A 22,849-nucleotide genomic window follows, 5' to 3' on the forward strand; every position below is an offset into this window, starting at 1 on the left:
GCATATCTCTAAAGATTGCTAGTCAACTGATTTTAAGATTGGTAGGAATACACAGTGAGAAAGTCGTTATTTTAGCAGAATTCAGTTCATAGTTTTTCGTTAACTCTGGAAGTTTCTCTGTTACCTGCTGTGGCTCAGAAAAAAAAATGCGTTCTCGCTGGACACATAGTTTTGATTAATGGGTACTGAATGTGCTTTATGTGGATTGTTGGATTTCAAAGATTTAACATGACAAAGATGTGTTTGACACTAAAACTGTAAATAAGGGAGCAAACGCTTTCTGTTCTTCCTGGTGAAGGAGGTGGAGCCAAGCCTCGGAGGTCCTGAAATAGTCACCATGGGGGAGAATGACCCACCCCCCGCGGAGGCCCCCGTCTCCTTCAGATCACTTTTTGGACTTGACGATTTGAAAATAAGTCCTGTTGCACCAGGTAGGTGGAACCAGGTGTGATTTCTGGGGAAGTGTCCCCAGAGTGTCCCTCTAGGGACATACTCACCAGGATTTCTCACACCCACAAGCTGGATGCTTGCGCTTCCTTGGGTTTATAGAACCCTGGAGAGGGGGGCATTAGAGAGGGCCATCACCTTGTTCAGCCCCTTGCCAAATCCCAGAGACAGAAGTTTGCATTCTCTGAATGGAGGTTTTCAGAAATTGAGGCTCCCATTGCCCCTGGGAGTGAGGGGTCACGTCCTGCCAGAAGATCTCCGAGCCCCCCAGAAAGTCCTGAGAACCAATGCTCATCAGCTCTTCCGGGAAACTTAGAGTAAGCTGGGCATTGCTGAAGGTATTTGATGCCTAGAATAAAATCCAACAGCAGGAGACAAGAGCTGCTCTGAGCAACAAGGAGAGTTGGTTTTGTAAATAGGTCTCAAATGCAGGACTTGGAACAGTGAGCCAGAATGCTGACCTCTGGGGCCAGCACAGGGGACGCATGGGGGCTCTGGCTGAGGTTCCAGAAAGCATGGAGTGGGGGCTGCCCTAATGATTCCTTTTAAACCCTCTGGACAATTGAGATTGGGGGGGGGTGGAGAATATGGGAGGTGGGAGGACAGGTTTCAAGTAAAGGCAAGGATACACAATTTAAAAATACAACTCAAAAAAGGAACATAAATATACATTTAAAAAATACCCTGCTATCACCTGACCCCCAAGATTTACCTGGTTTTTATGTTTGCCTTCATTCTCTTCCTGTCCTTGCCCATAAGTACGCATTCAAGCGCAGTGTAGGTATAGACAGGTGTTTCCCCATGTGATACTTGGTTTTTATACATGCTTTTGTTTATAACATCACAACATTCCATCAAGTAGATGTGTAATTTACATAGTTTTTTAAATCCTCATTTGACATAGAATTGTTTCTAATATTTTTATAGTACAAATAATATGAGCATGAATAACACTATACATATTCACCTCTGCTAATTTTGCTTATTTCTTCATGATTAATTCCTAGCAGTGGGAATTTAGTAGTGCTTTAAATAAATAAGCAATGTATTGTTCATTATAACAATTTAGAAAACACAGTTAATCAAAAAGATTTTTAAAAATTACCCACAATTTTACCATTACTCAAGAGATAACTCTATTTGTGCTTTAGTATTGGATTTCTTGCCTTTTTCTGATCTACATACCTGTATTTTCCTTTGGAAGTGGCATATTCTATTTTGAAGCTTTTTTTTTTTTCCCCCCAAATGAAACAATATCATGTTCTTCTTTCCATGGCATTAAATAATTAACTATTCTTTAGGGGTTGGAAAACTATGGCTCATGGACCAAATGTGGCCCACTACTTGGTTTTATAAATAAAGTTTTATTGGAACACAGACATATCCATTTATTCACCTATTGTCTATGGCTGCCTTCATGCCATAGTAGAGTTGAGCAGTTGCAACAGAGACTATATGGCTCATAAAGTTTAAAATATTTACTAACTGGTCCTTTATAGAGGAGGTTTGCCAACTCCCTTTCCGTATCATGGAACTAACTCTATACATGTGTTCTATCATGAGTTTCTTCTGATGGGCGTTCAGGCTGTTTCCCATGCATCAGTATTACATTTGCCACCTCTCTAAGTGTCCATATAGGTAGAAATTTATGTACATCAATGATGACATCTTAAGATAAATTCCTGAAAGTGGTTTTACTAGGTCAAAAATTCCATCCATTTTTAAGCCTTCTGGTTCGTATTTCCAATTTGACTCTCAAAAAGTTTATACAACGTATACTCCTCTTGACTATAAGCGGAGGTCCATTTCCTTTCACTTTGGACTGCAGTGGGGATGCTACCACAGCAATCATAATAAATATTGTGAGGTTGATATGTAGTTACATTTGATTTGCAGTTTTTCAAATTTCCAGAGAGGTTGAAGGTTTTTTCGTGCTGGTTAATCATTTGCATTTCTTTTTTGGGAAGCTGCTATGCATTTTGCTTTTTATTCCAGGCATGCTCTCAAAGACAGAACAAGGAGGGGGAGCGGGGCCATGGTAGCGCCCACAGGGCACCATGGCAGATGAGCTGTAAAGAGGCAAATGTGAACGATACAAAGGTTCTAACTGAGCAGCAATCTTGGAATCTATAATTAGGATGAATTTCCTAAATCTAACTCTTAGACACAAAGCAACTGGAATGATAAGAGGTCATTCTTGGGGTTCCTGCTGATTTTTAAAGTGTAAGTGGAGTGTGGGCTCTCAGTAAGGGGGAGTTATTAATTTGGTGCAGGCTTCTGGGGGTGGGGAAGGCTGGAAAGAAGAGTCTGCTCTGTAAACTCAAGGCCACGAATTGGTTGCCCTGGAAGGAATTGGTCTTCCATGCTGAGATAAAACAACCTCCATTATCATGATGTCATTCATCCATTCAATTGACTGATACAGTTGACCCTTGAACAACACAGGGGTGGGAGTAGGTTGCTGACTCCCCACCTAGTCAAAAATCTACTTATAACTTTTGGCTCCCCCAGAACTTAACTACTAATAGCCTACTATTGACCAGAAGCCTTCCTGATCACGTAAACACTCACTTAACAAGTATCTTGTGTGTTACATGTATTATACACCGTGTTCTTACAATAAAGTCAGCTAGAGAAAAGAATGTGTTATCAGGAAAATCTTAAGGAAGAGAAAATACATTTGAGGTACGGTACCATAAAAGATCCACATGTAAGTGGACCCGCACGGTTCAAACCTGCGTTGTTCAAGGGTCAGCTGTATTTGTCAAGGACTGCTGCACATCAGGTGTTGGTCTAGGCTCTGAGAACAAGGCTGCAGAGCAAATTGCCTGCTCAATGTGGCCAAGACAAAGACCTTGTCCTCTGCCTCCCCCTCCTCATTCTACATCCTTCAGGCCACGGACTGTGTGCCTTTCTTTATTCTCCTTAACTTCTTCCTTCTTCCCTCTTCCTTGTTCCTTCTCTTACTCTTCTCTTCTTCTCCTCCTCTCCCACCTTCCCCCCACCCCATTTTTGTCTTCAAATTCTTTCTTTTTTAAGGAGCCCTGAATGATATTGGCCATTTTATAAGCACACCCTTTATTGCCAGAGGGTGAAGCTGTGGGTTTCCAAGGACAGGCAGGGGGAGATCTCGGAATGCTTTCCGTGGGAGCCCTCTCAGCTCAACATCTCTAAGCCTAGGGTGCGAGAGGAAGGGACGTTGTGTCCTGAGTAACCGTGTGCTGTGAAGAAGGCTGTCTCCCCTTCCTACACTCCCACCTTCCCCAGTGTAAGTGGGGACAACTCTGGCATAGGTGTGTTTTCAGGATTGATGAGATAATTTGCATGAAGGGGCCTGTTCTCCTTGGAGTAAAGGGTGCTGGTGGAAATTCTCCTGGTTGCCCAGAGACGCTTGTACTTTGGGGCATCATAACGTTTATACAGCGCATCCTCTTTTTCATCCAATCTGCCTGGTTCTTTCGGCAAGAACTGGGACAGGTCTGGGGTTTACCCTACTTGCAACCTAACAAATCAGCCTGCCCAGTTTGCTGGATGCTGGCAGAAGACAGAGACTCCCGGGTCAGACACGGAGGACGTTGTTACTCATGCAACGAGCAGCACATGCGTCCTGTTCGAGTCAGTTACCCATGCCCGCCAAGCCCCATGGAGGTGATATGGAACAGCCCAGGGATACACTGCATGCCCAGGGGGTCTGCATCCCACGAAGGAACCCAGAACCAAGGCAACTCAAATCTTTTATAATGGAGTGCAAGCAGACCTGCACACACTTTGTCCCAAAGGAAAACATTGTATTTGTTAAGCCAGACACTAGGTAAACCTGCTCCTTTGCTCTGGAGAGAGACATCATCTCTATCTTCTCGGGCTGCTTGCTCTGCCAGCATCCTCAGGGAGACGGCCTGGGACAAGGCTGTTGGTGTCACCATGCACCAGGCTCGTGGAGAACGGGCTGCTACATCATCCGGTGACCCCCTCAGAGGCCCCAGCCCTCCCTCTCCTCAGAGTACCCTGTTTGGGTTTTACGTGTCACCGCCCTCTCGGGGGAAGCATTTCTGGGGACCTGGGCTCCGCTTCCCTCCTCTACCAGTTTCCTGGGGCGGCGGAGACAGAGGACGACAAACTAAGTGGCTTAGAACAACACAGGTCTATTGTCTCATGGTTCTGGAGACCAGAAGGCTGAAGCCCAGGTGCCGGCAGGGCTGTGTTCTCGCTAAAACCTGCGGGGAACACTTCCTCACCTCTCCCCAGCTTCTGGTGTTTGCTGATAATCTTTGGGGTTCCTTGGCTTGTAGGTTCATCACTCCCATCTCTGCCTGCATCTTCACATGGTGTCCTGTGTCTCTTCACACCATTCCCTTCTGTGCATGTCTGTTTCTGGCTTCAAATGTCCCCTTTTTAAAAGACACCAGTCAGATGAGATTAGACCCACACGGTGGCTTTGTTTTAACTTGATGGCCTCTGTAAAAACTCCATTTCCAAATAAGATGATATTCTGGGGTCCAAACTTCAACATACTGAGGGGCGGGGCGGGACACAATTCGGTCGGTAACACCATCCCCTAACCGGGGATGGACACAAGTGGGTTGGGGGTGGAGAGCATGGGGCTGAGCCTCTGGAGCATGTCCCCGGATAGGTGGCCTTTGGTCTAACTACGGCGACTTTCTTTGGGCCAGAACATTCTCTGCTTTGAGGGGAGAGGGGATGGGTAGCTCAATTTTAACTTTTATTTTATTCAAATCCGCTGCTCTGTGGCTTTTTGCTCTTCCCCCACCTTTTCGGTTTTCAGACGCGGATGCGGTTGCGGCACAGATACTCTCCCTGCTCCCACTGAAGTTCTTTCCCATCATTGTCATTGGGATCATTGCCTTGATATTAGCACTGGCCATCGGGCTGGGCAGTGAGTACGATTCATTATTTAGTGGGCTCTCGAATGCCTGTCCAGCCGTTTAAACTTTGATGAGCCCCCCGCTCACACCGGCGGGGTGCTGCCACCCAGCCTTAATTACTGGAGGCAAACGTCTTTGGGGCTTGCTGACTTTGAGTTTTCTTTGCCTGCATGAATGTAGGGCCAGCCTGGGGCCCAGGAGGGGCTGCTGGCCATGCTCGGGGCTTTGTCACCAAGGAACCTGCCCAGTTAGAAGTATCGAAAGGCAGCTGATGAAATAGGATTCTGTGGGCGGGAAGGGGTGAGGGGCCGGGAGAAGACAAGGAGGCCATTGATGCAAGGCCAAGCATACCTGCTATTTTTAAAAGAAGGTTCATGTGGCTTTTGAGAAAGTGAGTCATTTGGATGGGCTCTAATAGGGAACAATATCTCTTCTTCTCTTTCAAATAACTGGCCCACCTGCTCAGCTGTGTGGTCCCTGGTCCCTTCTCTTCTTGCCCAGGGTCAGAGACAATAGGAGGTAGATTGGGGGCCGAGTCGTCCTCACTCGGAACTCCTTGCTCAGCTGGCTCAGCCAGTCGGCCCGCAGCCATGCATTTTCTCTCTTGACCTTGAGCCCCAGACCTGTGGCTCAAGGCCACATAGTGAGACAAAGTGAAGTGCAGCAGCCCCACCCTCTGGAATTTGGAACAGAAACTGGGCTGAGGGAAACAGGCTGCAATTTCAATGCAGGTTTCATTATTGATGGCCAAGCTCAAGGCCACGTGGCCAGTGGATGGTTGTTAGTGTTGTCCACTGAAGAAGCCAGCCCTTCCTTGACACCCTTGTCCTCTCTTTTCCTCAGTCCACTTCGATTGTTCTGGAAAGTACAGGTGTCGCTCATCTTTTAAGTGTATTGACCTGACGGCTCGATGTGACGGGGTCTCAGACTGCAGAGACGGGGAGGATGAGTACCGGTGTGGTAAGGCCATGCACCTCACGGTAGAAGGACCACCCAACCCTGACCTTACCCATCCGTGCAGTGGGTCCAGATCCATGCTGCTGTCAAGTCACGTCCTTAACTGGGATCCACCTGGCATTCATCCCCAGGGGTGACTGAGCTGGGAGCAAAGGGAGGAGGACTGTTACTTGGGGTCAAATTTCGGTTGGGGAGAACACAAGAGCAGAAAGAAGAGAGCTCAGGGGGTCCAGTCAGTAAGAACTGCCCCTGCCCTGCAGGGTGGGGGTGATGCGGGCAAGGGGCAGGGCAGATTCAGCAGAGCAGGGAGCTGAGTCGGCTGCAGAGCGAACTCTGCCCACGGGCTCAGGCTCCACGGGCCGCTCACACCCGGTTCGTCCTGTGCGCCGGGCAGTCCGCGTGAGCGGCCAGAACGCGGTGCTCCAGGTGTTCACAGCCGCGGCGTGGAGAACCGTGTGCTCTGACGATTGGAGAGGCCTCCACGCTAACGTCGCCTGTGCCCAGCTGGGGTTTCCAAGGTAATTTAAAGAACATTTCCTGCTGATGGTAAAGCACTTGATCGTGGTGACAATGGGGAGAGAGAGCCACCTCTTAGTGGGGCATTTACGGGGTGCGGCTGCTCACCGTCACGCCGCATCCCCGCGGCAACCTTGATGTCATCCTCACGCCCCAGGTGGGCACACCAAGCCCCCGCCTGCTAAGTGGCTTGATCAAGGTCACACGGGAAGGGGCACGTTTGGGGGTGTCTCATGGTCAGGACAGGACCCCAGATGCACACAGGAAATAGAGAACTTCCGAGCCCCCAGCTGCTCAGGCTACAGCCAGAGGGTGGCTACGTGACCTCCACGCGCCGGGTGCTGGTGGCCCCACAGACGTGTGCGCACACTTCCCAGGAGTCCCAAAGACCCAAGTTTGAAAAGCCAGCCATTTAGGGAAAACACAATCACTTCGAACAGTTGTTTGGCAACATGTAGGAGGGACAGCGCTGGGAGTGGGGTCTTCACTTTTCAGCGTTTGGTTTTGTCTACGTGACGTTTTGTGCCGAGGGGACACATTTCTCTCCTCCTCTCTCCTGGCGCCTCCTCTGACCCCCGGCCCTGCTGTCCTCTGTGGCCTCCCACCACGGCACCCCAACCCCCTTTGCTCCTCGCCCCCGGGGTTCAAAGCGGGTAGACTCTCTGAGTTCCCAGGCTCCTGGGTGTTTGCACCCGAATCCCCGTGTCCTCGGCCCAGCTCCCCGACTTGGACATTAAAGCCGGAAACTGCTTGGAATCCAGGGAGCCTCAATTTTCAGATCTGGCGCATCATCCTCTCAGCTCCTTTCTCCAGTGCCTGTGACACCCCAATGTCCCCCAACCTGTGTCCCTGAGACCGCATCCTTCTCACCTGTGACAACCTGGATTCAGGAATCAGCAGCAGTTCAGCCCTGTGACAACAGCCAAACCACCCACACAGATGCCTCCCAGGATTATGTAGACTTCACCCCTCGCAGACGGGGACGAGGGGCTCACGCCCCACGTGCACACACACACCACACATACACGCACCGCATGCACATGCCACACATGCACACACACCACATGCACACACACATACCATACGCACACATACCACACGTACATGCACCGCATGCATGCACAGACAACATGCACACGCCACACACACACACCACATGCACACGCCACACATGCACACACACCACACGCACACACATACCACCCGCACACACACCACACGTGCACGCACCGCATGCACATGCACAAACAACATGCACACACCACACACATGCACACACACCACATGCACACACACACGTGCACACACACCACACATGCACATAGACCATACACACACATACCACACACACCACATGTACACACACCACACGCACACACACCACACACGCATACATGACATGCACACACAACCACACATGCACACCCAGAAAACATGCACACACACACCACATGCACACAACACAGACGCACCACACATGCACACACACCACATGCACACACACGTGCACACACACCACACATGCACACTGCACACCATATGCACATAGACCATACACACACATACCACACACACCACATGTACACACACCACACGCACACACACCACACACGCATACATGACATGCACACACACACCACACATGCACACACAGAAAACATGCACACACACACCACATGCACACAACACAGACGCACCACACACGCACACACACCACACATGCACATGCACCACGTGCACACACACCACGTGCACACACACACCACGTGCACACACACACACCACACGTACATGCACACACACAAAAACATACACCGTGCATGCCACCCACCACATAAACACACACAAGTACCACATACGTTACATCACACACCACATCGTGCACATGCATCACACACAGACACACGTATACACACAACACACCACGTCATACACATATTACATACCACACCGCACACACATCACACACTACATTACTCATATGTACACAAACACAGCACCACATCACACAAACACAAAGTCGCACACATGCACACTCACATGCCTCACGCACACACACGTGCACACACATACACACACACACCCCACCACCACTGCAAACAGCTGAAAGCTTCCCCGGGCACTTCTGTTCCCTATGGAGGCCCTTTCTTGGACTCACGGGGGGCGCCCCTACCCTTCCCGGCTCCCCTCCCTCTCCCTCCGGGAGTGCCTTCCCTTCCCCTGGATCCCCAGGCCCCCCTCTACTATGCAGAAGGGCCCAGAGACCCCTTTCCCTCAGATCCCCGGGCGCCCAGCCGCGGTGAGATGGGCCCCTTACGCTTGGCGTGCGCCCTCAGGGGGAGTCCAGCCGACGTGGTTTTCCCAGACCGCCCCTTGGCACGGCTGCTTTCCTTCCCTAGGAACCCGTTCTTCCCTTCCGTATCAATGCTTCATTTCCAAGATTTACTTCTGTAGCCTTTTTGCTTTTTCCTCCTACTTCTCCCCTTAAAGCCCTTCTTTGATCTTCTCTGCTCGGCTGTATCCCATGTCAGCTATCTGGATGACAGCAAAAGGGGAGACTATCAAGCCGGATCGCCTGGGTTCGAATCCCTGTGTCCTCAGCCCAGTTCCCTGACTCAGCCTCCAAAACAGGGACAACAGTAGCATCTGCTGTGAAGGGCGGTGTGAGGTTCGCGTCGGAGTGAGCCTGCACACAGGAACGCCCTGGGAGAGCTGGGGGCTGGGGTGGTTATGACCACCTGGAGGCAGGGCCGTTTATGGCGATCCCGGGGTGGCCCTCGGGGCCCCCATGCATCTCACAGCTCTCCGGCTCATCAGCTCATCACCTGGCGCCTGCCCTATTGGCGGTTGAGCCATCCCTGGGAGGGCTGGGAGGGTCACTGCCCTCCAAACTCAAACTTGACTGCACTTTGTATTCTACATCTACTCCCGGCCCCCCCCACCATGGCATTTCCGTAACCGGATGCAATCCTGTGTGATAAACTGGTGTGTTAGTGAGTGAAGCAAGCCAGCTGCCTCGTGTTTTGTTCATTCCATGAGAAAAGGGGAGGATGCCCTTTCATTTACTACCCCTTATCTCATAACTCTTCAAACACTTGATTTTTTTTTTTTTAAAGATCATGCCTTCTTTACCATTGTTCTCCAGAAGACCCGTTTCCTGACACTTTAAACATTTGCTGGGGGCGCCCTGAGCCTTTTCTTTCTGTGTTCATCTCTCTCCAATGGGAACGCACCCCAGTCTGGCTCTCATTCTCCCTGACCTATTCCTCTTGGATTCTCAGCATCCCCACTCTGGTCCCACCTGAAAACACTCTGCCTAGTTCTGTGTTCTGCTCTCTCTGGGGCTTGCTTCAGGCCAAGCAAAGGTCAGTTCAGCTGGATGCATCAAGGGGACCTACTTAGCTACATCAGGAAGTGGGCTCCCTGGTGCATGCCCAAAGCCTGCCGGGGGTGGAGGGGCCGTGGGGTGGGGGCCAGATGGGTCCGTGGTCCCAGACAATGCAAGATCTGGAATGCCTTCCTAAGCCAGCAAAGGAAGCTGTTGATGGTTGGAGGGGTGGGAATGACACCCCCCGGTACGCCACATGTAGCATTCTGACACGAGCACTGGTTGATTTGAAGCCCACAGTGAGTTCACACCTCGGGTCTGCGTTTCCAATGTACTTGCAGCTATGTGAGTTCAGACACACTCAGGGTGGACTTGCTCGAGGAGCAGCTCCAGGAGGACTTTGCGTCCATCAATCACCTCCTGCCCGATGACAAAGTGAGCGCTCTGCACCACTCCGTGTATGTGAGGTGAGCGGCCAGGCGGTGCCGTTGTCCGCACTGCGTCACCTGCTGGCTTTGTTGAGCTGTGCACGGCCCCACGAGGACCCAAGCGACTTGAGAGTGTGTCTCCAAATGCAAGGTGGGGGCTTGGCCGCCTCAGTTAGACTGGGTGGAGGGAGCACCGGCTGGGGTGCAAGAACCCACGCCAGAGCAGGCGAACATGGCCCAACAGAGAGAGGGAGGAGGGTGGTAAGGAGTGCTGCGTGTGTCGTGCTGTTCTCGTCGTGGGCCCCAGGGGTGTGTGAGGAAAAGGGCAGAGGGACAAGGAAACTAGAAAGAACGCGATTAAGAAAGACACGTATCCTCTGTCTACAGAGTACTTTAACATTTATGATTCCTATTCCATGTTTCCCCCGACAACTCGTGAGAAAGGTAAAATGAGGTGCCCGTAAATGACGGTACCCACAGCCCAGTGTGTCCCCGCCTCTACAGTCGGGCATCCCCATATGCTCTTCCTGGCACTTTGGGCCAAATCCCAGGAGCGTGTTCTCTGCTCTGGGAAACAACAGCTTGTCAGCCTGCCATCACATAATTGATAGTCACCCCGGACTTTGTGGGGACAGCTCATCTCCTAAGTCCTAAAACCTCCGTCTGGTGACACCCCCTTTGCCTTGCATGATTGCATGAATGGCCTGGGGCTCTAAAGGCAGGGAAAGTCACAAAGGGACACGGGTGGATTCTAAGAACAGCACATTCCCTGCCCCTCCCCCCCCACGTGCAAGGGCGAGCACGTGTCCTTTCTGGAGCAATCACAGCTCTGCTCTGGGGAGGAGTGTGATCCAGGCTGCAAGGACACCTGCCATGCTGTCCAAAGGGCACTCTGTGTCCTCCAGGGGTCAGCAGAGAAGCCCGGTCTAAAGCTGACCTGCAAACAACACCAGTGATGTTTATGAAACAGCCCTCCTCCTGCCTCTCCCATCATTAGCTCTACAAAGCTTAGAAACACTCAGTCACCTGTCACACGCATAATACTTCACTGTAGCCAAATGTTTCGGAATGAGTGTTTCGGAATGAGTGACCTCACACGCGTGTGTTTTTTTTTAATATGGACAAAAATTGCAATCTGTATTAAAGAGCAGGGGAAATAGAGTTCATTTTTCTTTTATCCCAAGATTAAATTGAAAAAAAGTGCCTATTTCCCTGACCTCTGGCGTTTACCGTAAAGCTCCTCTTTTGCTCCTTAGGGAGGGGTGTGCCTCGGGTCGTGTGGTTACCTTGAAGTGTACAGGTAAGAGATTTCGCACGGCAGAGAGAAATAGAAACACGCACGCGCTCACAGACTCCGGTCTCCCCTGCCTCCTCAGACTGCTCGGGTCCCCTCGTCCTAGGTGCCAGGTGGGAACCCTGCAGACCCCACCTGATGGAGAAGGAGAGCAGTGTCAGTCTGTCTCACCTGTTAGCGGGGTGGTGGGTGGGGGGGAGGCAGCCCGGAGCAACTTCTCTGCAGCAGACAGGACCATGTTCTATGATGCCCTGTCACTCCGCGGTGGCTCCAGCAGCCTGACTCACTGTCACTTTCTCCTTCCCACTGCCCCTTCCCACCTCAAGGAAAAGTGTGCCCAGGCTGGTCAGTGCCCCAGGCTCCCTGCCCCGTGGCAGGCGCCCCTGGCAGAGGGAGGGTTCACACTGCAGGGGTGGGGTCTGGAGAAGTCAGGCAGGTACACTGTAGCCCTGCATTACTGAGGAGAGGGCTGCAGAAGGTTCCCGTGCTCCTGGTGAGTTGTGGTCCTACTGGGGTCATGGGCGTCGCGGGGAGGGGCGCTGCCAGCACCCGACCTTCCCACTGCACCCCTACGTCTGCTCCCACCCCTGCCTCCTCCAGCTCTCTTTCTGGGCTGTGAGCTCTGCAAGGACAGCAGGCTGTCGGGGAGGGGGGTGGTCTGTGGGTGTGACAGGAGGTTCCCCAGAAAGGTCTGTGGGATCGACCCCCAGCCCTTGTTGTCTCTCTGCAGTCTGTGGTCTGAGAACGGGCTACAGCTCACGCATCGTGGGTGGAAACGTGTCCTCGCTCATGCAGTGGCCATGGCAGGCCAGCCTCCAGTTCCAGGGCTATCACCTGTGCGGGGGCTCCGTCATTACCCCCGTGTGGATTGTCACTGCCGCGCACTGCGTCTATGAGTGAGTGCTCGTCGCCCGCAGACCCCGTTAGACTGGGCCATGTTAGGATGGGGAAGATTCCAGTGGTCAGCAGCAGGCCCAGAAAGTGGCAAACCGACCGGATGGTCACAAAGTAGTGTCCAGTGGAGCGGACCCATCACTGTCCCTGCTGGCTGTGACTGGTGACCCTGAGCTCATTCTAAGGATTTCAGACCGGCCTCTCTTACAGAGAAGGTAGAAAGCTTTGGATGGAAGCTTCATTGCAGGAGGGAAACGGCCAGCCTCCCTCTAGCAACTTACAGGGGAGCGTGCTGTGGCCAAGAGACTGAGAGGTGGCTCCGGCCGGATGGGCACTGACCTCCCAGGCAGTGTCTCGGGGGAAGTGAGCACGGGGAAAAAGAACCACAGGAAGACTTCCAAACCCCAGAGGTCAATTCTCCGTTTTTGTTTTTGTTTTGGCTGCTGTCTGATGGGGAACGGGCCCTGAGAGACCCCTCAGAATGCGGAGAAGTCTGGAGGCGCAGTCATCGAGGCCCGCCTGGGGAATGACCGGGGTGTTCCTGCTTCACCTCTCTGCCTTCTCATTTCAGCCTGTACCTCCCCAAGTCCTGGACGATCCAGGTGGGGCTGGTTTCCCTGTTGGACAGTCCAGCCCCTTCCCATCTGGTGGAAAAAATCATCTACCACAGCAAGTACAAACCCAAGAGGCTGGGCAACGACATCGCCCTCATGAAGCTGGCTGGGCCGCTCACCTTCAGCGGTACGTCTGGCTTTCCTGCTGCTCTGTTGCTTTCAGTTATTTCAAGAGAATTTGTAATCACCCCTTGAAGCCTTTTTATGAAGCTGCTTTGCAATCCTTGCTAGATAATTCCAGGAGTTGACTCATTTCCCCGCTGGCCATGGTTGATTATCTTTTCTCATTAAAGTTGTGATTTTCCTGGTTCTTGGTATAACGAGTAATTTTCGACAGCATTCTAGACATCGTGCTATCACGTTAGGTGACGCCGGTCCATATACCTCTTCAACTTTCGCAGGTGGTCACCCCGTTCAGGTTCGCTGTGCGTGGCTTGCCTACTTTTGTGGGCTGTGCTTCTGATGATATTTGATTTTAGAGACCCTGTGGTTCTACTTTGGTCAACTCGGTTCGTCTGGTGCCACTGGGGTTCCCACGGGTGCCACTTTCTTCCTGCTGGTGCCAGCTGGAGCTGAAAGGGACTTCCCCAGGCCAGGCCACGGGTGTCTCGAGGTGGTGGAAGGGGGTTGCTGGCCCTGTGGGGTCAAAGAGCTCTTCCCAGAGCTTGTTAAGGTGAGGTGCCCTGCCCGGTGTCTTGGTCATGACCTACAAAGAGGGCACTTCATAGGTCAGTCAGCTGGGGATCGTCCCCGTGGCCACTTCTTTACTGTGCATCTTCAGCTCCCTGAAGTACTCAGAAACAGTCTCTCCCCTCTAGCTGCTGCGTCCGACAGGCCACGTGTCTCCCTGGGAAATACCTAGTCCTAACCTCTGAAAGTTACAAGAATACCAGAACACACAGGATAGAGCTTCCAAACATTTTGCAGATGCAGACAAAGGATTACGAACCTACTCTTAAATTAAAGCCCCCTTTGCCTTCCCCAGCATATACCCGCATGGGTCCCCAGAGGGACATTGAACAAGGCCCCTGATGCCCCAGAACCGTGGCCCAAGATCAGTGTGTTCATCACACCACACATCTCATGTTCTACATGTAATGCTCTGAAACTAATATTTCCGGAGAAGCAAAGAGAAATTGTAATGGTGGCGTTCGTTTATCATTAATGATACTTGGTTATAAAAAATGAGGTGCTGACATTTGCACTTTGATAAGAATCAGCGAGTGCTCTTACTACTTCTCTGCCTTTCCATTACTGTCCCGTGCGGAAAGGCTTAGCACATCTCAGAGTGTCTTCACGAGACAGCCTCATGGCAGCCGTGACGCTGTCTCTGCTGGAGGGTGTATGTGACACAGCCCGAGGGGACAGGCAAGCTTCTTGCCTCCAGGTGTGCCAGGAGGGACCAGAGTAGCCATGGAGGGATGTTTCATAAGGCAGTGCGCCCATGGTCCAGACCAGGAGTGGGCAGTTTAGGGCCCCGGGACCCAATCTGACCTGTTGCCTGTTTTTGTAAATAAAGTTTCAGTGGGACACAGCCAGATCCATTTGTGTACCACTGCCTGTGGCTGGCTGCTTTCAGGCCACAGTGGCAGGCCACATGGCCCACAGAACCTCGGGTATTTACTATTTGGCCCTTCACAGAAAATATGCCACCCCCTGGTCCAGACCCACTCACGTTGCTGAGGCTCTGAAGGGGGAGGATCCCTGCGCCAAGCTGGTAGCTTTTAGACCAACCAAGGGCTTGACCTTTCTTTGGGAGATCGTCTGAGCTCTTCTGAGAGTGGACATTGGGGAGAGTCATTGTTTTCTTGGAGTAGTGCTTCAACTGAGTTCAAGGTTGCTGTCTCCCCTTGCAACAGAGATGATCCAGCCCGTCTGCCTGCCCAACTCCGAAGAAAACTTTCCCGATGGAAAAATGTGCTGGACGTCAGGATGGGGGGCCACAGAGGATGGAGGTCAGTCATCTGAAATCGAGATTCTGAGTCCAGGGAGCCCAGAGCCATGAGGCCCAGGGTGGACGCCCACCATGACATGCTGCCCCCTGTGTCCCAGTGTGGCGTCCCCGTGGGAGGCCCACATGTCCCAGGCAGGGGGTATGGGTCAGCTGCTGGGCACACACTCTCAGCAGAGCGGTTGTGGGTCAGAGTCATGGTTCCGTTTATCTTGGGGAAATTGCAGACTTTGTCAGGGAGAAATAAATGGAAAAGAAGGACTAGGGACCTTCCTTGTTGGGGAGATGTTCACCAAATCATCAGGCAGTTTCCCCTCATCCTCCCCACCATGCTAGCAGAGTACATAAGGAGCCCATAGAGAACCCTTCCCAAGGTTTATTCAGAAGGCAGACATCTGTAACTGGTGACGAATTTTCATCTTGCGTGACTTTGGAAGATGTGCTATTTCATTAGAGGAAGCAGATGCATGGAAACTTACTGCTATAATCGTAATGGTAGTAGTCATCTTAATGAGAACAGCGCATGCCAATGGAGCCCACCCCATCCTTCCATCGGGGTGGGGCACACCTGTGCTCATCACTCATAGGTTTTCCACCAATTCCTTTCCTTCTGGTAGAAAATGTAGGAGTTCCTTGCGGGGGGCAGGGGGGTTGCTGTTGAAACAAAGCTCCATAAACGGAGAGGCTTAACCAGCAGAGACTCATTCTCTCCCAGCTCTGGAGGCCAGAAGTCTGAGATCAAAGTGTCACAGGGCCGGTTCCTTCTGGAGGCTCCGAGGGTGAAGAACTTACCCTTGGCCTCTCCTCCAGCTTCTGGTGGCTCCAGCCATCCTTGGCATCCCTTGGTTTGCCATCACTCCAGTCTCTGCCCCATCTTCTTGTGCACCCCGCCCCACCAAGTCTCAAATCTCTCTCCCCTTTCTCTTATAAGGACACCAGTCTTTGGACTTAAAGTCCATCCTAAATCCAGGATGATCTCATCTTGAGATTCTTACCTTAATTACATTTGCAAAGACCCTACTCCAAATAAGGGCACATTGTAAGGTTGCAGGTGAACATGATTTTTGGGGGTGCAATTCACCCTAATACAGGAGGTTCAGAATATTCCTCCTGAGGCTTATTAGTTGAGTCTGCCCCCTGCACCCTGAATGTCCAAGGCACACAGGGCTTACCCAGATCTAAAGGGTCGGTCCTCTTCCCAGGGCAGGGTCTCATCCCTGCAGCTTGCCACGTCCTCTTGCCCATGTTGGAAGCTTCCTCCACAGACACGTTGAGCTCCGTTTTACCACGTACCAGGTGCTGAGCCGGAAGTCTCCAGGCTGTCTGCTCCTCACAGCAGCCCCTCGGTGGGGAATTATCTTCATGGCTGTCTTGAGGGCGAGGAGCCTAGGGCTGAGGGGAGCTGAGCGCCTGGCCTGGGGTCACACGACCAGGTGGTGGGAGGTCTGGGCTTCCACGTCCACGCTCCCCCCACAGCCCTAGTCACGTTGTTTCTCAGGACTTGTGGCATCAGAACATTAGTTCATTACCTTGCCAGATCCTGTGGGACTAGTAGGGAGAGATACCACTCTCAGCTGACCTCTGGCCAGTGGTCCCCAGGCAAGTGGGGTATGGGTGGATTGGAGAAGCCCGTGCAGAAAACAGGATGCAGCTCACATTCAGAGAACTCTTAGAATGTGGGCTTGAGGAGTGTAGACCTGCACCCCGCCTGCTGATACGTGCTAAAGACATGGGAATAGGGCTGTGCCCTGCTTTCAGCCTATAAAACATAAAGATACCCGGTTTACAAACAGGTTAAGTTAGAGGTGTGGATCCCTTTGGGTCGATGGTGGGGCTGACCCAATGGCAGATGTATCATTTCCTGTTGCTCTTGCAACAAGACCAAACTCATTGGTTTCAACCCCAGGAAGGTATTATCTTCGGTTCCGGAGGTCAGGAGTCCTCATCCATCTCCACGGGCTAGAATCCATGTGTCAGAAGGGCAGGTCCCTCCTGGAGGCTCTGAAGGAGAGTCTGTTTCCTGGCCTTTTCTAGGTTCTGGGGATTGCCTGCTGGCTCGTGGCCCCGCCTCCATCCTCACAGCGGGCCAGGCAGTGTCCCCGGCCCCCCCCAGCTCCCCCGCTTGCCTGACCTCGGCTCCCCCATCACATCTTCTCCTCTGATGCTTGCGGTTCTGTTTAGAGCCCACCCAGGTAGCCCAGGCCCGTGTCCCCATCTCGGGGCCCTTCTGCCGGGGAAAGTGACACAGACACAGGTTCCTGGGATTGAGAAGTGGACAGCTTTGGGAGGACACTTTTCTGCTGACCACACGAAGGTTCTGCCTGCAAACTTCACGGGCACGGGCCTCAGTTTCCCTTTTGTAACCTGGATTGTTCTGAGGCCTGAATGGGCCGGTGTGGGTCGAGCGCTTAGCCCAGGATGGACCCTGGGGAGGTCCATGCTGGTTACTGCTGCCCAACCGCCTCCTGCTTTGGCCACTTTAGGGGAGTGCGTGGCCCTGATGGGAAGCAATGGGCTGCCCGGCCCGCTCATCAGGGAGCTCGCCACAGACCACGCGCCGGCCGCCTCCAGGAGTGGCCTTCTCTGCCACGGGAGTGTGGCGGCGTGGCCCCCGCCCCCGCCCCGGTGCATGGCCTGAATTCCCAGCAGGGCCGCTCAGGCACGTACTGCCCTCCCTGTGACACAGGCGATGGCTCCCCGGTCCTCAGCCACGCAGCTGTGCCTTTAATCTCCAACAAGATCTGCAACCACCGCGATGTGTACGGCGGCATCATCTCTCCCTCCATGCTCTGCGCCGGCTACCTGAAGGGCGGAGTGGACAGCTGTCAGGTAGGGGCCCTTGGTGGCCTCTGGGGGCCACCGCGGCAGGGGAGTCTCTGGACGGTGACCCAGCCTGTGGGACAGGCCACGGCCAGCATTGCCCTGGGATGACTGAAAAGCAAATTTACAGGGCGTGGGGAAGACGTTTGCTCAAGATAGCACTCCCTTGCCTGGCCGCCGGCCGAGTTTACCCAGCGCTCCCATTCCGCCTGGGTGCTGGCGGCGGGAGGGGTCTGCAGGGTGCCCCCCGCCCCAGCCCTGGTTCTCAGAGTTTGCGGGGGGGCACCAGGGGCTGCAGGCGGGTGGGAGCGGGTGCATCTGGCCTCCAGAGCCACAGTGAGTGCGACTCCAACACTGTGGGGGGCCAGCCCTGGCCGGGCAGACCCTCCCTCTAGAGTGCTCCCCGGGCTGTGTCCAGTGGCCTCGGCCTTCATGGGTTCAGTGCCTCTAGAATCTGGCAGGGAGACAGCTGGGGGAGACCGTCCCTGGGGGGCCGAGGACCCCACTGTCGGGAGTGCCAGCGTCAGCTCTTGGAGGCTGGGCGCGTGAGCGTGCAGCCAGCCTTGCCCCGAGTTTTGTGATGAGAAGGGGCGGATCCTGGCGCTGAGACCAGGGACACCCCCCACGGTGCCTCTTTCCTCGCCATCCAGGGAGACAGCGGGGGGCCGCTGGTGTGCCAGGAAAGGAGAGTGTGGAAGTTGGTGGGCGCAACGAGCTTTGGCATCGGCTGTGCTGACGTGAACAAGCCCGGGGTCTACACGCGCATCACCTCCTTCCTGGACTGGATTCACGAGCAGATGGAGGTGGGTGCAGCTCACCTTGGTCCCCGTCATTCACCTCCAGCGTCCTTTTCTGTGGCCCCAGGGCTGCTAGGCAGGGTCAGGGTGCGACACTGGGGGGTCCATCCAGCAAGCGGTGCCCTGTGGCCTCTGGGTGTCGGACGTGAGCACCGCTAGTCCCACAGGCAAGGCTGGGCGCGGGGGTGGTCCTGGGGGGTGGGTGCACACAGGGCGGCCACAGGGACGCGAGGGACAGACTTTCTCCACCAAGTGGGGAAAAGAAGAGGGGTGGACGGGGAGGAGGCCCTGGGGATGGGGATGGGTCCAATGGGCATGAGTAGAGGGTGGACAAGGTGCTGACAGTGGGTGAGGGTGTGAACCTGCAGGCCCCCAGCGCCCACTGAAGAATCTGGACCTTGCTAAGAGCCAGGGATGGGCCGAAGAGTCTCTGATCTCGGGGGGCCTGGCCAGCTCTGGGCTTTGGGGGAGCCTCCCTGAAGGGGGGCGCCGCAGGAGGGAGACAGGTCACGGAGGCCGGCTTCCAGGACCAGGGCAGGCAGGAGAAGGGAATGCCACAGGTAGCCAGGAGGGACGGCCACCCCTGGGGGAGCAGGCCGGAGGGGCGGCGGGGCCCGGCCCCCCAGGAGCCTCAGCAGCACAGCCTTCTACCTTGTGGATACCCAGCAAATATTTGCTGACTTGATCTCCGATGCTGAGCCCCCATCACGCCCTGGACAAGTTTCAAAGAACTTGGGTTTTGCCTTTTGTTTTTAAAATTAAGGCCAAATTTACGCAACATAAAATTAACCATTTTAAAGTGGACAATCCAGTAGCCTAACACCTTCACAGTGCCGAATAGCCAGCAACTCGATGCTCTGATGTTCCATATTCAGGACCATTTTCGCCACCTCATTAAGCAGTCACCTCCACCCCCACTGCCTTCCTCCACCCCACCCCTCCCCCACCGGTCTCTGGCAAGCAGTAATCTGCTCCTGTCCCTAGATCAAAGACCTTTTAAAATGCTCCTTTCAACTGGAAACAATTGGCTAAGAAAGACATCATACACCTCATGTGCCTTGGGTGTTACTTTCCACTTCCTCGGGGATTTTTGCTTTGAAGGAAAAGCTACATCATGGCTGCCCTTTTCCAGGCTGAGGCCTGGTTTAACTTGTAGTCTTGCTGAGCCACCATCCTGTGCATCCTCTGCAGGCTCGAATAGTTTCCACCCTCAGTGCCGCTCCCGGGGAAGCAATGCTAGAAGACACGCCTTTTCCAGAAATACCTGTTGACACTCCTTTTGTGAGCCCGCACACTGGCCCAGTGAGCCTCACGAGGGACACGGAACACTCTTAAGCACAAAATTCAGCCCAAACCCATCCACCTCTTTGGAAGCAAGAGAATAGACGTTTGCAAGAGCAGCCCCCCGCCCCCTGCCCCCTGCCGCTGCAGTGGCCCTGATGGCCAAGAGTGGGACCCCAGGGTGCAGATGATCGTGGGGGTGTGGGGGATGGAGGCCGCGAAAGGGGGAGTCACCCACAGAGCCACCGAGGTGCTCCCTCCACGCAGCCCTGCTCAGGGACAGACGGTCCGTGGGACCAAGCTAGCTGTCATGAAAGTCAAGTTTGAAACAGATGCGGGCCCAGGAAACCAGCTCCGAGTCTTCAAGCTGTGGAGGAGGGCCGGGGCCTGGTAGGGGCAAGTTTCCAACGTCCCCTGGGAGCCTTCTAACAACAACGGTGCTGGGTGATGTCTTGCCCTGTTTCCCTCAGCACTGGCCTGGCTGGCAGGTCCTGGGGCTGTCCCCACATTACAGGGGAGGAGACGTTCGTCAAGCCCCCGCGGCTGGTGACAGCAGAGCGTGACTCCAGCCTCGCACCTGCCGCACAGCCGATCCCCACTGTGGGCCTGTGTACCTGACGATTCCCAGGACCGTTCTCCAGAGGGTCTGATCAGGGCACGTGGGGTGAGGGCCCTGGCAATTCTGATGCACGGGGTCTTCAAGGGAAGACACTTCGGGGAAACACTGGTGGGGGCCCTGTGCCTCCCTGGGAGGGCTTAAAAAGAGCTTCCACCCCCTCCCCGCACCTGGATCCATGCTCCCCCTGCCCCGATGAGCACATTCATGAGTGCTAGACGGACGGCGGCTGGATGGCCCCCTGGAGGCCTGAGACATCTTCGTCACCAGCTGCCTCGGTCTGTCCACTGGGGGCCAGTATGAGAGCTGCCCTTTAGCAAGTCTCTTCAGATGTCCTGGGGAGGGGTAAGATCCAGAAGAGGCTTCCCTTCCCATGGGAGGTTTTCCAGAGGTCTGCATTTTCGGTTGTTTCTTTGAATATGCCCACGGGCCTTCCCAGGGCCCACACGGATCGAGGGGAATTGGCCTGGTCATCAGCTGATGGGACTGCCTGCTGAGTCATCTCTGCCTTCATCCACTGTGCTCTGTACGGGGGCTTAAAACAGAGCTGTTCTGACTCAAGCCGGGACTCAGGACCATGACACGAGGGCTGGAAGGGCCATGTGGCAGCTAGGGAAAGCACCCCAGGTCAGGGACAGCCGATGCGGAGGCGTGTGCTGGTAGGAGCGCTGTCGCACACGCCCCGGGGCCCGCCAGCAGAGGCCACCTTTGTCCCCACGCACGGCGGGGACCAGCCCACGCTCACCCGTGGCAAAATGCAGGTGCCCGCTCCGTCTCAGCATGGGAGGCTGGCTTGAAGCGCGAAAGAGGGTAACGGCTGTGTTTTCATTTCTAGAGGGACCTGAAAACCTGAACAGAAGGGGACAGGTGGCCACCTTGACTTCCTGCCGTGATGGCGACCCCCCGTCCTTCCACGGGTCCCTGGGCAGAAACTTGCAGTGGGAGCGCGAGCCTCGGTGTTCTTCTTTCTGGCACCACCCACGGAGCCAAAAGAAGGAGCACCTTTCTGTCCCTCCACGTCCGGAGCAACCTGCCTCTAGCACCTCGACAAGCCGCGGGGGCGCTGGGCTCACATGACCTGATGCTCCTTGGGGACCTTCGCCGGGAACAGATGTGGGAACGCCGTCGTGGTGCGGCCTCGTCCCACTTGTCCACTCGGTTTTCTCTGCCCCCAGACACAGGCAAACCCCACCAAACAACACAGGGACTCAGTAGGACTCGAGGCCCAGAGCCACAGGCGGCCGGTGTCACTCTCTGCACGTCTTCATCCCTAGGTGCTGGAAGCAACCCAAACTTTCTACTTCCAAGGGCCCTTTTCGCGTGTGGGAGCTTGATCTACAGTGGTTAGTCGTCAGGTTTATCTCTAGTCTTTCTTTGTAGCATTTGGTGCTTGGTGCATTATTTGTCTCCTGCTTCCCAGGGACATGTGCTCCCATAAGGCCTCCGTCAGAGCTTGTCTGAATGAATCCTGACGGCTCGTGTACATTGCAATCCTAAGCGAAACTGGAGAGCCTTGATTACTTTGATCTCCTCTATATACATTGTGGGTTTTGCACTTTTCTGTTGGAACAGGTTTCTTTCCTTTTTTAAAGGTTTTATGTATTTATTTAACAGAAGGAGAGAGAGAGAGAGCATGAACGGGCGGAGAGGCAGAGGGAGAGGGAGAAGCAGGCTTCCCGCGGAGCAGGGAGCCCGATGTGGGACTCGATCCCAGGACCCTGGGGTCATGACCTGAGCCGAAGGCAGCCGCTTCGCCCAGTGAGCCACCCAGGCGCTTCCTGGAACAGGTTTCTCAGCAGATCAGAGTTATACCAAAAGACTCAGAAGCAGAGTAAGATGAGAAGGTACTGGACTAAGGCAGGACCACTTAACCCCGCACAGGGGTGCCGAAGGCAGGGTGGACAGTCACGTGTCATCAAGAGGCCAGAGGCTTCCCTGCATCTCTGCTTGGCCCTGTTACCCTACCACGCACCTGCAATGTTGGAGACCCCTCCCGGTTACCCACACAGCCTCTGTGGCCCCC

At 54.0% G+C, this 22,849-nt stretch overlaps 1 protein-coding gene across 1 annotated transcript; it reads left to right on the forward strand.

Moving 5' to 3' along the window:
* Positions 1-304: 304 nt before the first annotated feature.
* Positions 305-22,387, forward strand: TMPRSS3 (transmembrane serine protease 3). The gene is made up of 12 exons (XM_036094357.2): positions 305-431; positions 5,231-5,341; positions 6,174-6,290; positions 6,682-6,805; positions 10,473-10,598; positions 11,816-11,859; positions 12,584-12,749; positions 13,319-13,488; positions 15,221-15,316; positions 17,999-18,141; positions 18,783-18,935; positions 21,662-22,387. Exons 1-12 carry the CDS (start codon positions 338-340, stop codon positions 21,677-21,679), a joined length of 1,362 nt encoding a protein of 453 aa, XP_035950250.2. The 5' UTR covers positions 305-337; the 3' UTR covers positions 21,680-22,387.
* Positions 22,388-22,849: the final 462 nt, after the last annotated feature.

Source organism: Halichoerus grypus, chromosome 1 (genome assembly GCF_964656455.1).
Source record: "Halichoerus grypus chromosome 1, mHalGry1.hap1.1, whole genome shotgun sequence".
Lineage (NCBI taxonomy): Eukaryota > Metazoa > Chordata > Mammalia > Carnivora > Phocidae > Halichoerus > Halichoerus grypus.

Coding starts and splice junctions, on each gene's coding strand:
- TMPRSS3 (XM_036094357.2), top strand. CDS start 338: ATGGGGGAGAATGACCCACCCCCCGCGGAGGCCCCCGTCTCCTTCAGA. Junction 6,806..10,472: donor GCCCAGCTGGGGTTTCCAAG/GTAATTTAAAGA, acceptor ATGTACTTGCAG/CTATGTGAGTTCAGACACAC. Junction 12,750..13,318: donor GCCGCGCACTGCGTCTATGA/GTGAGTGCTCGT, acceptor TTCTCATTTCAG/CCTGTACCTCCCCAAGTCCT.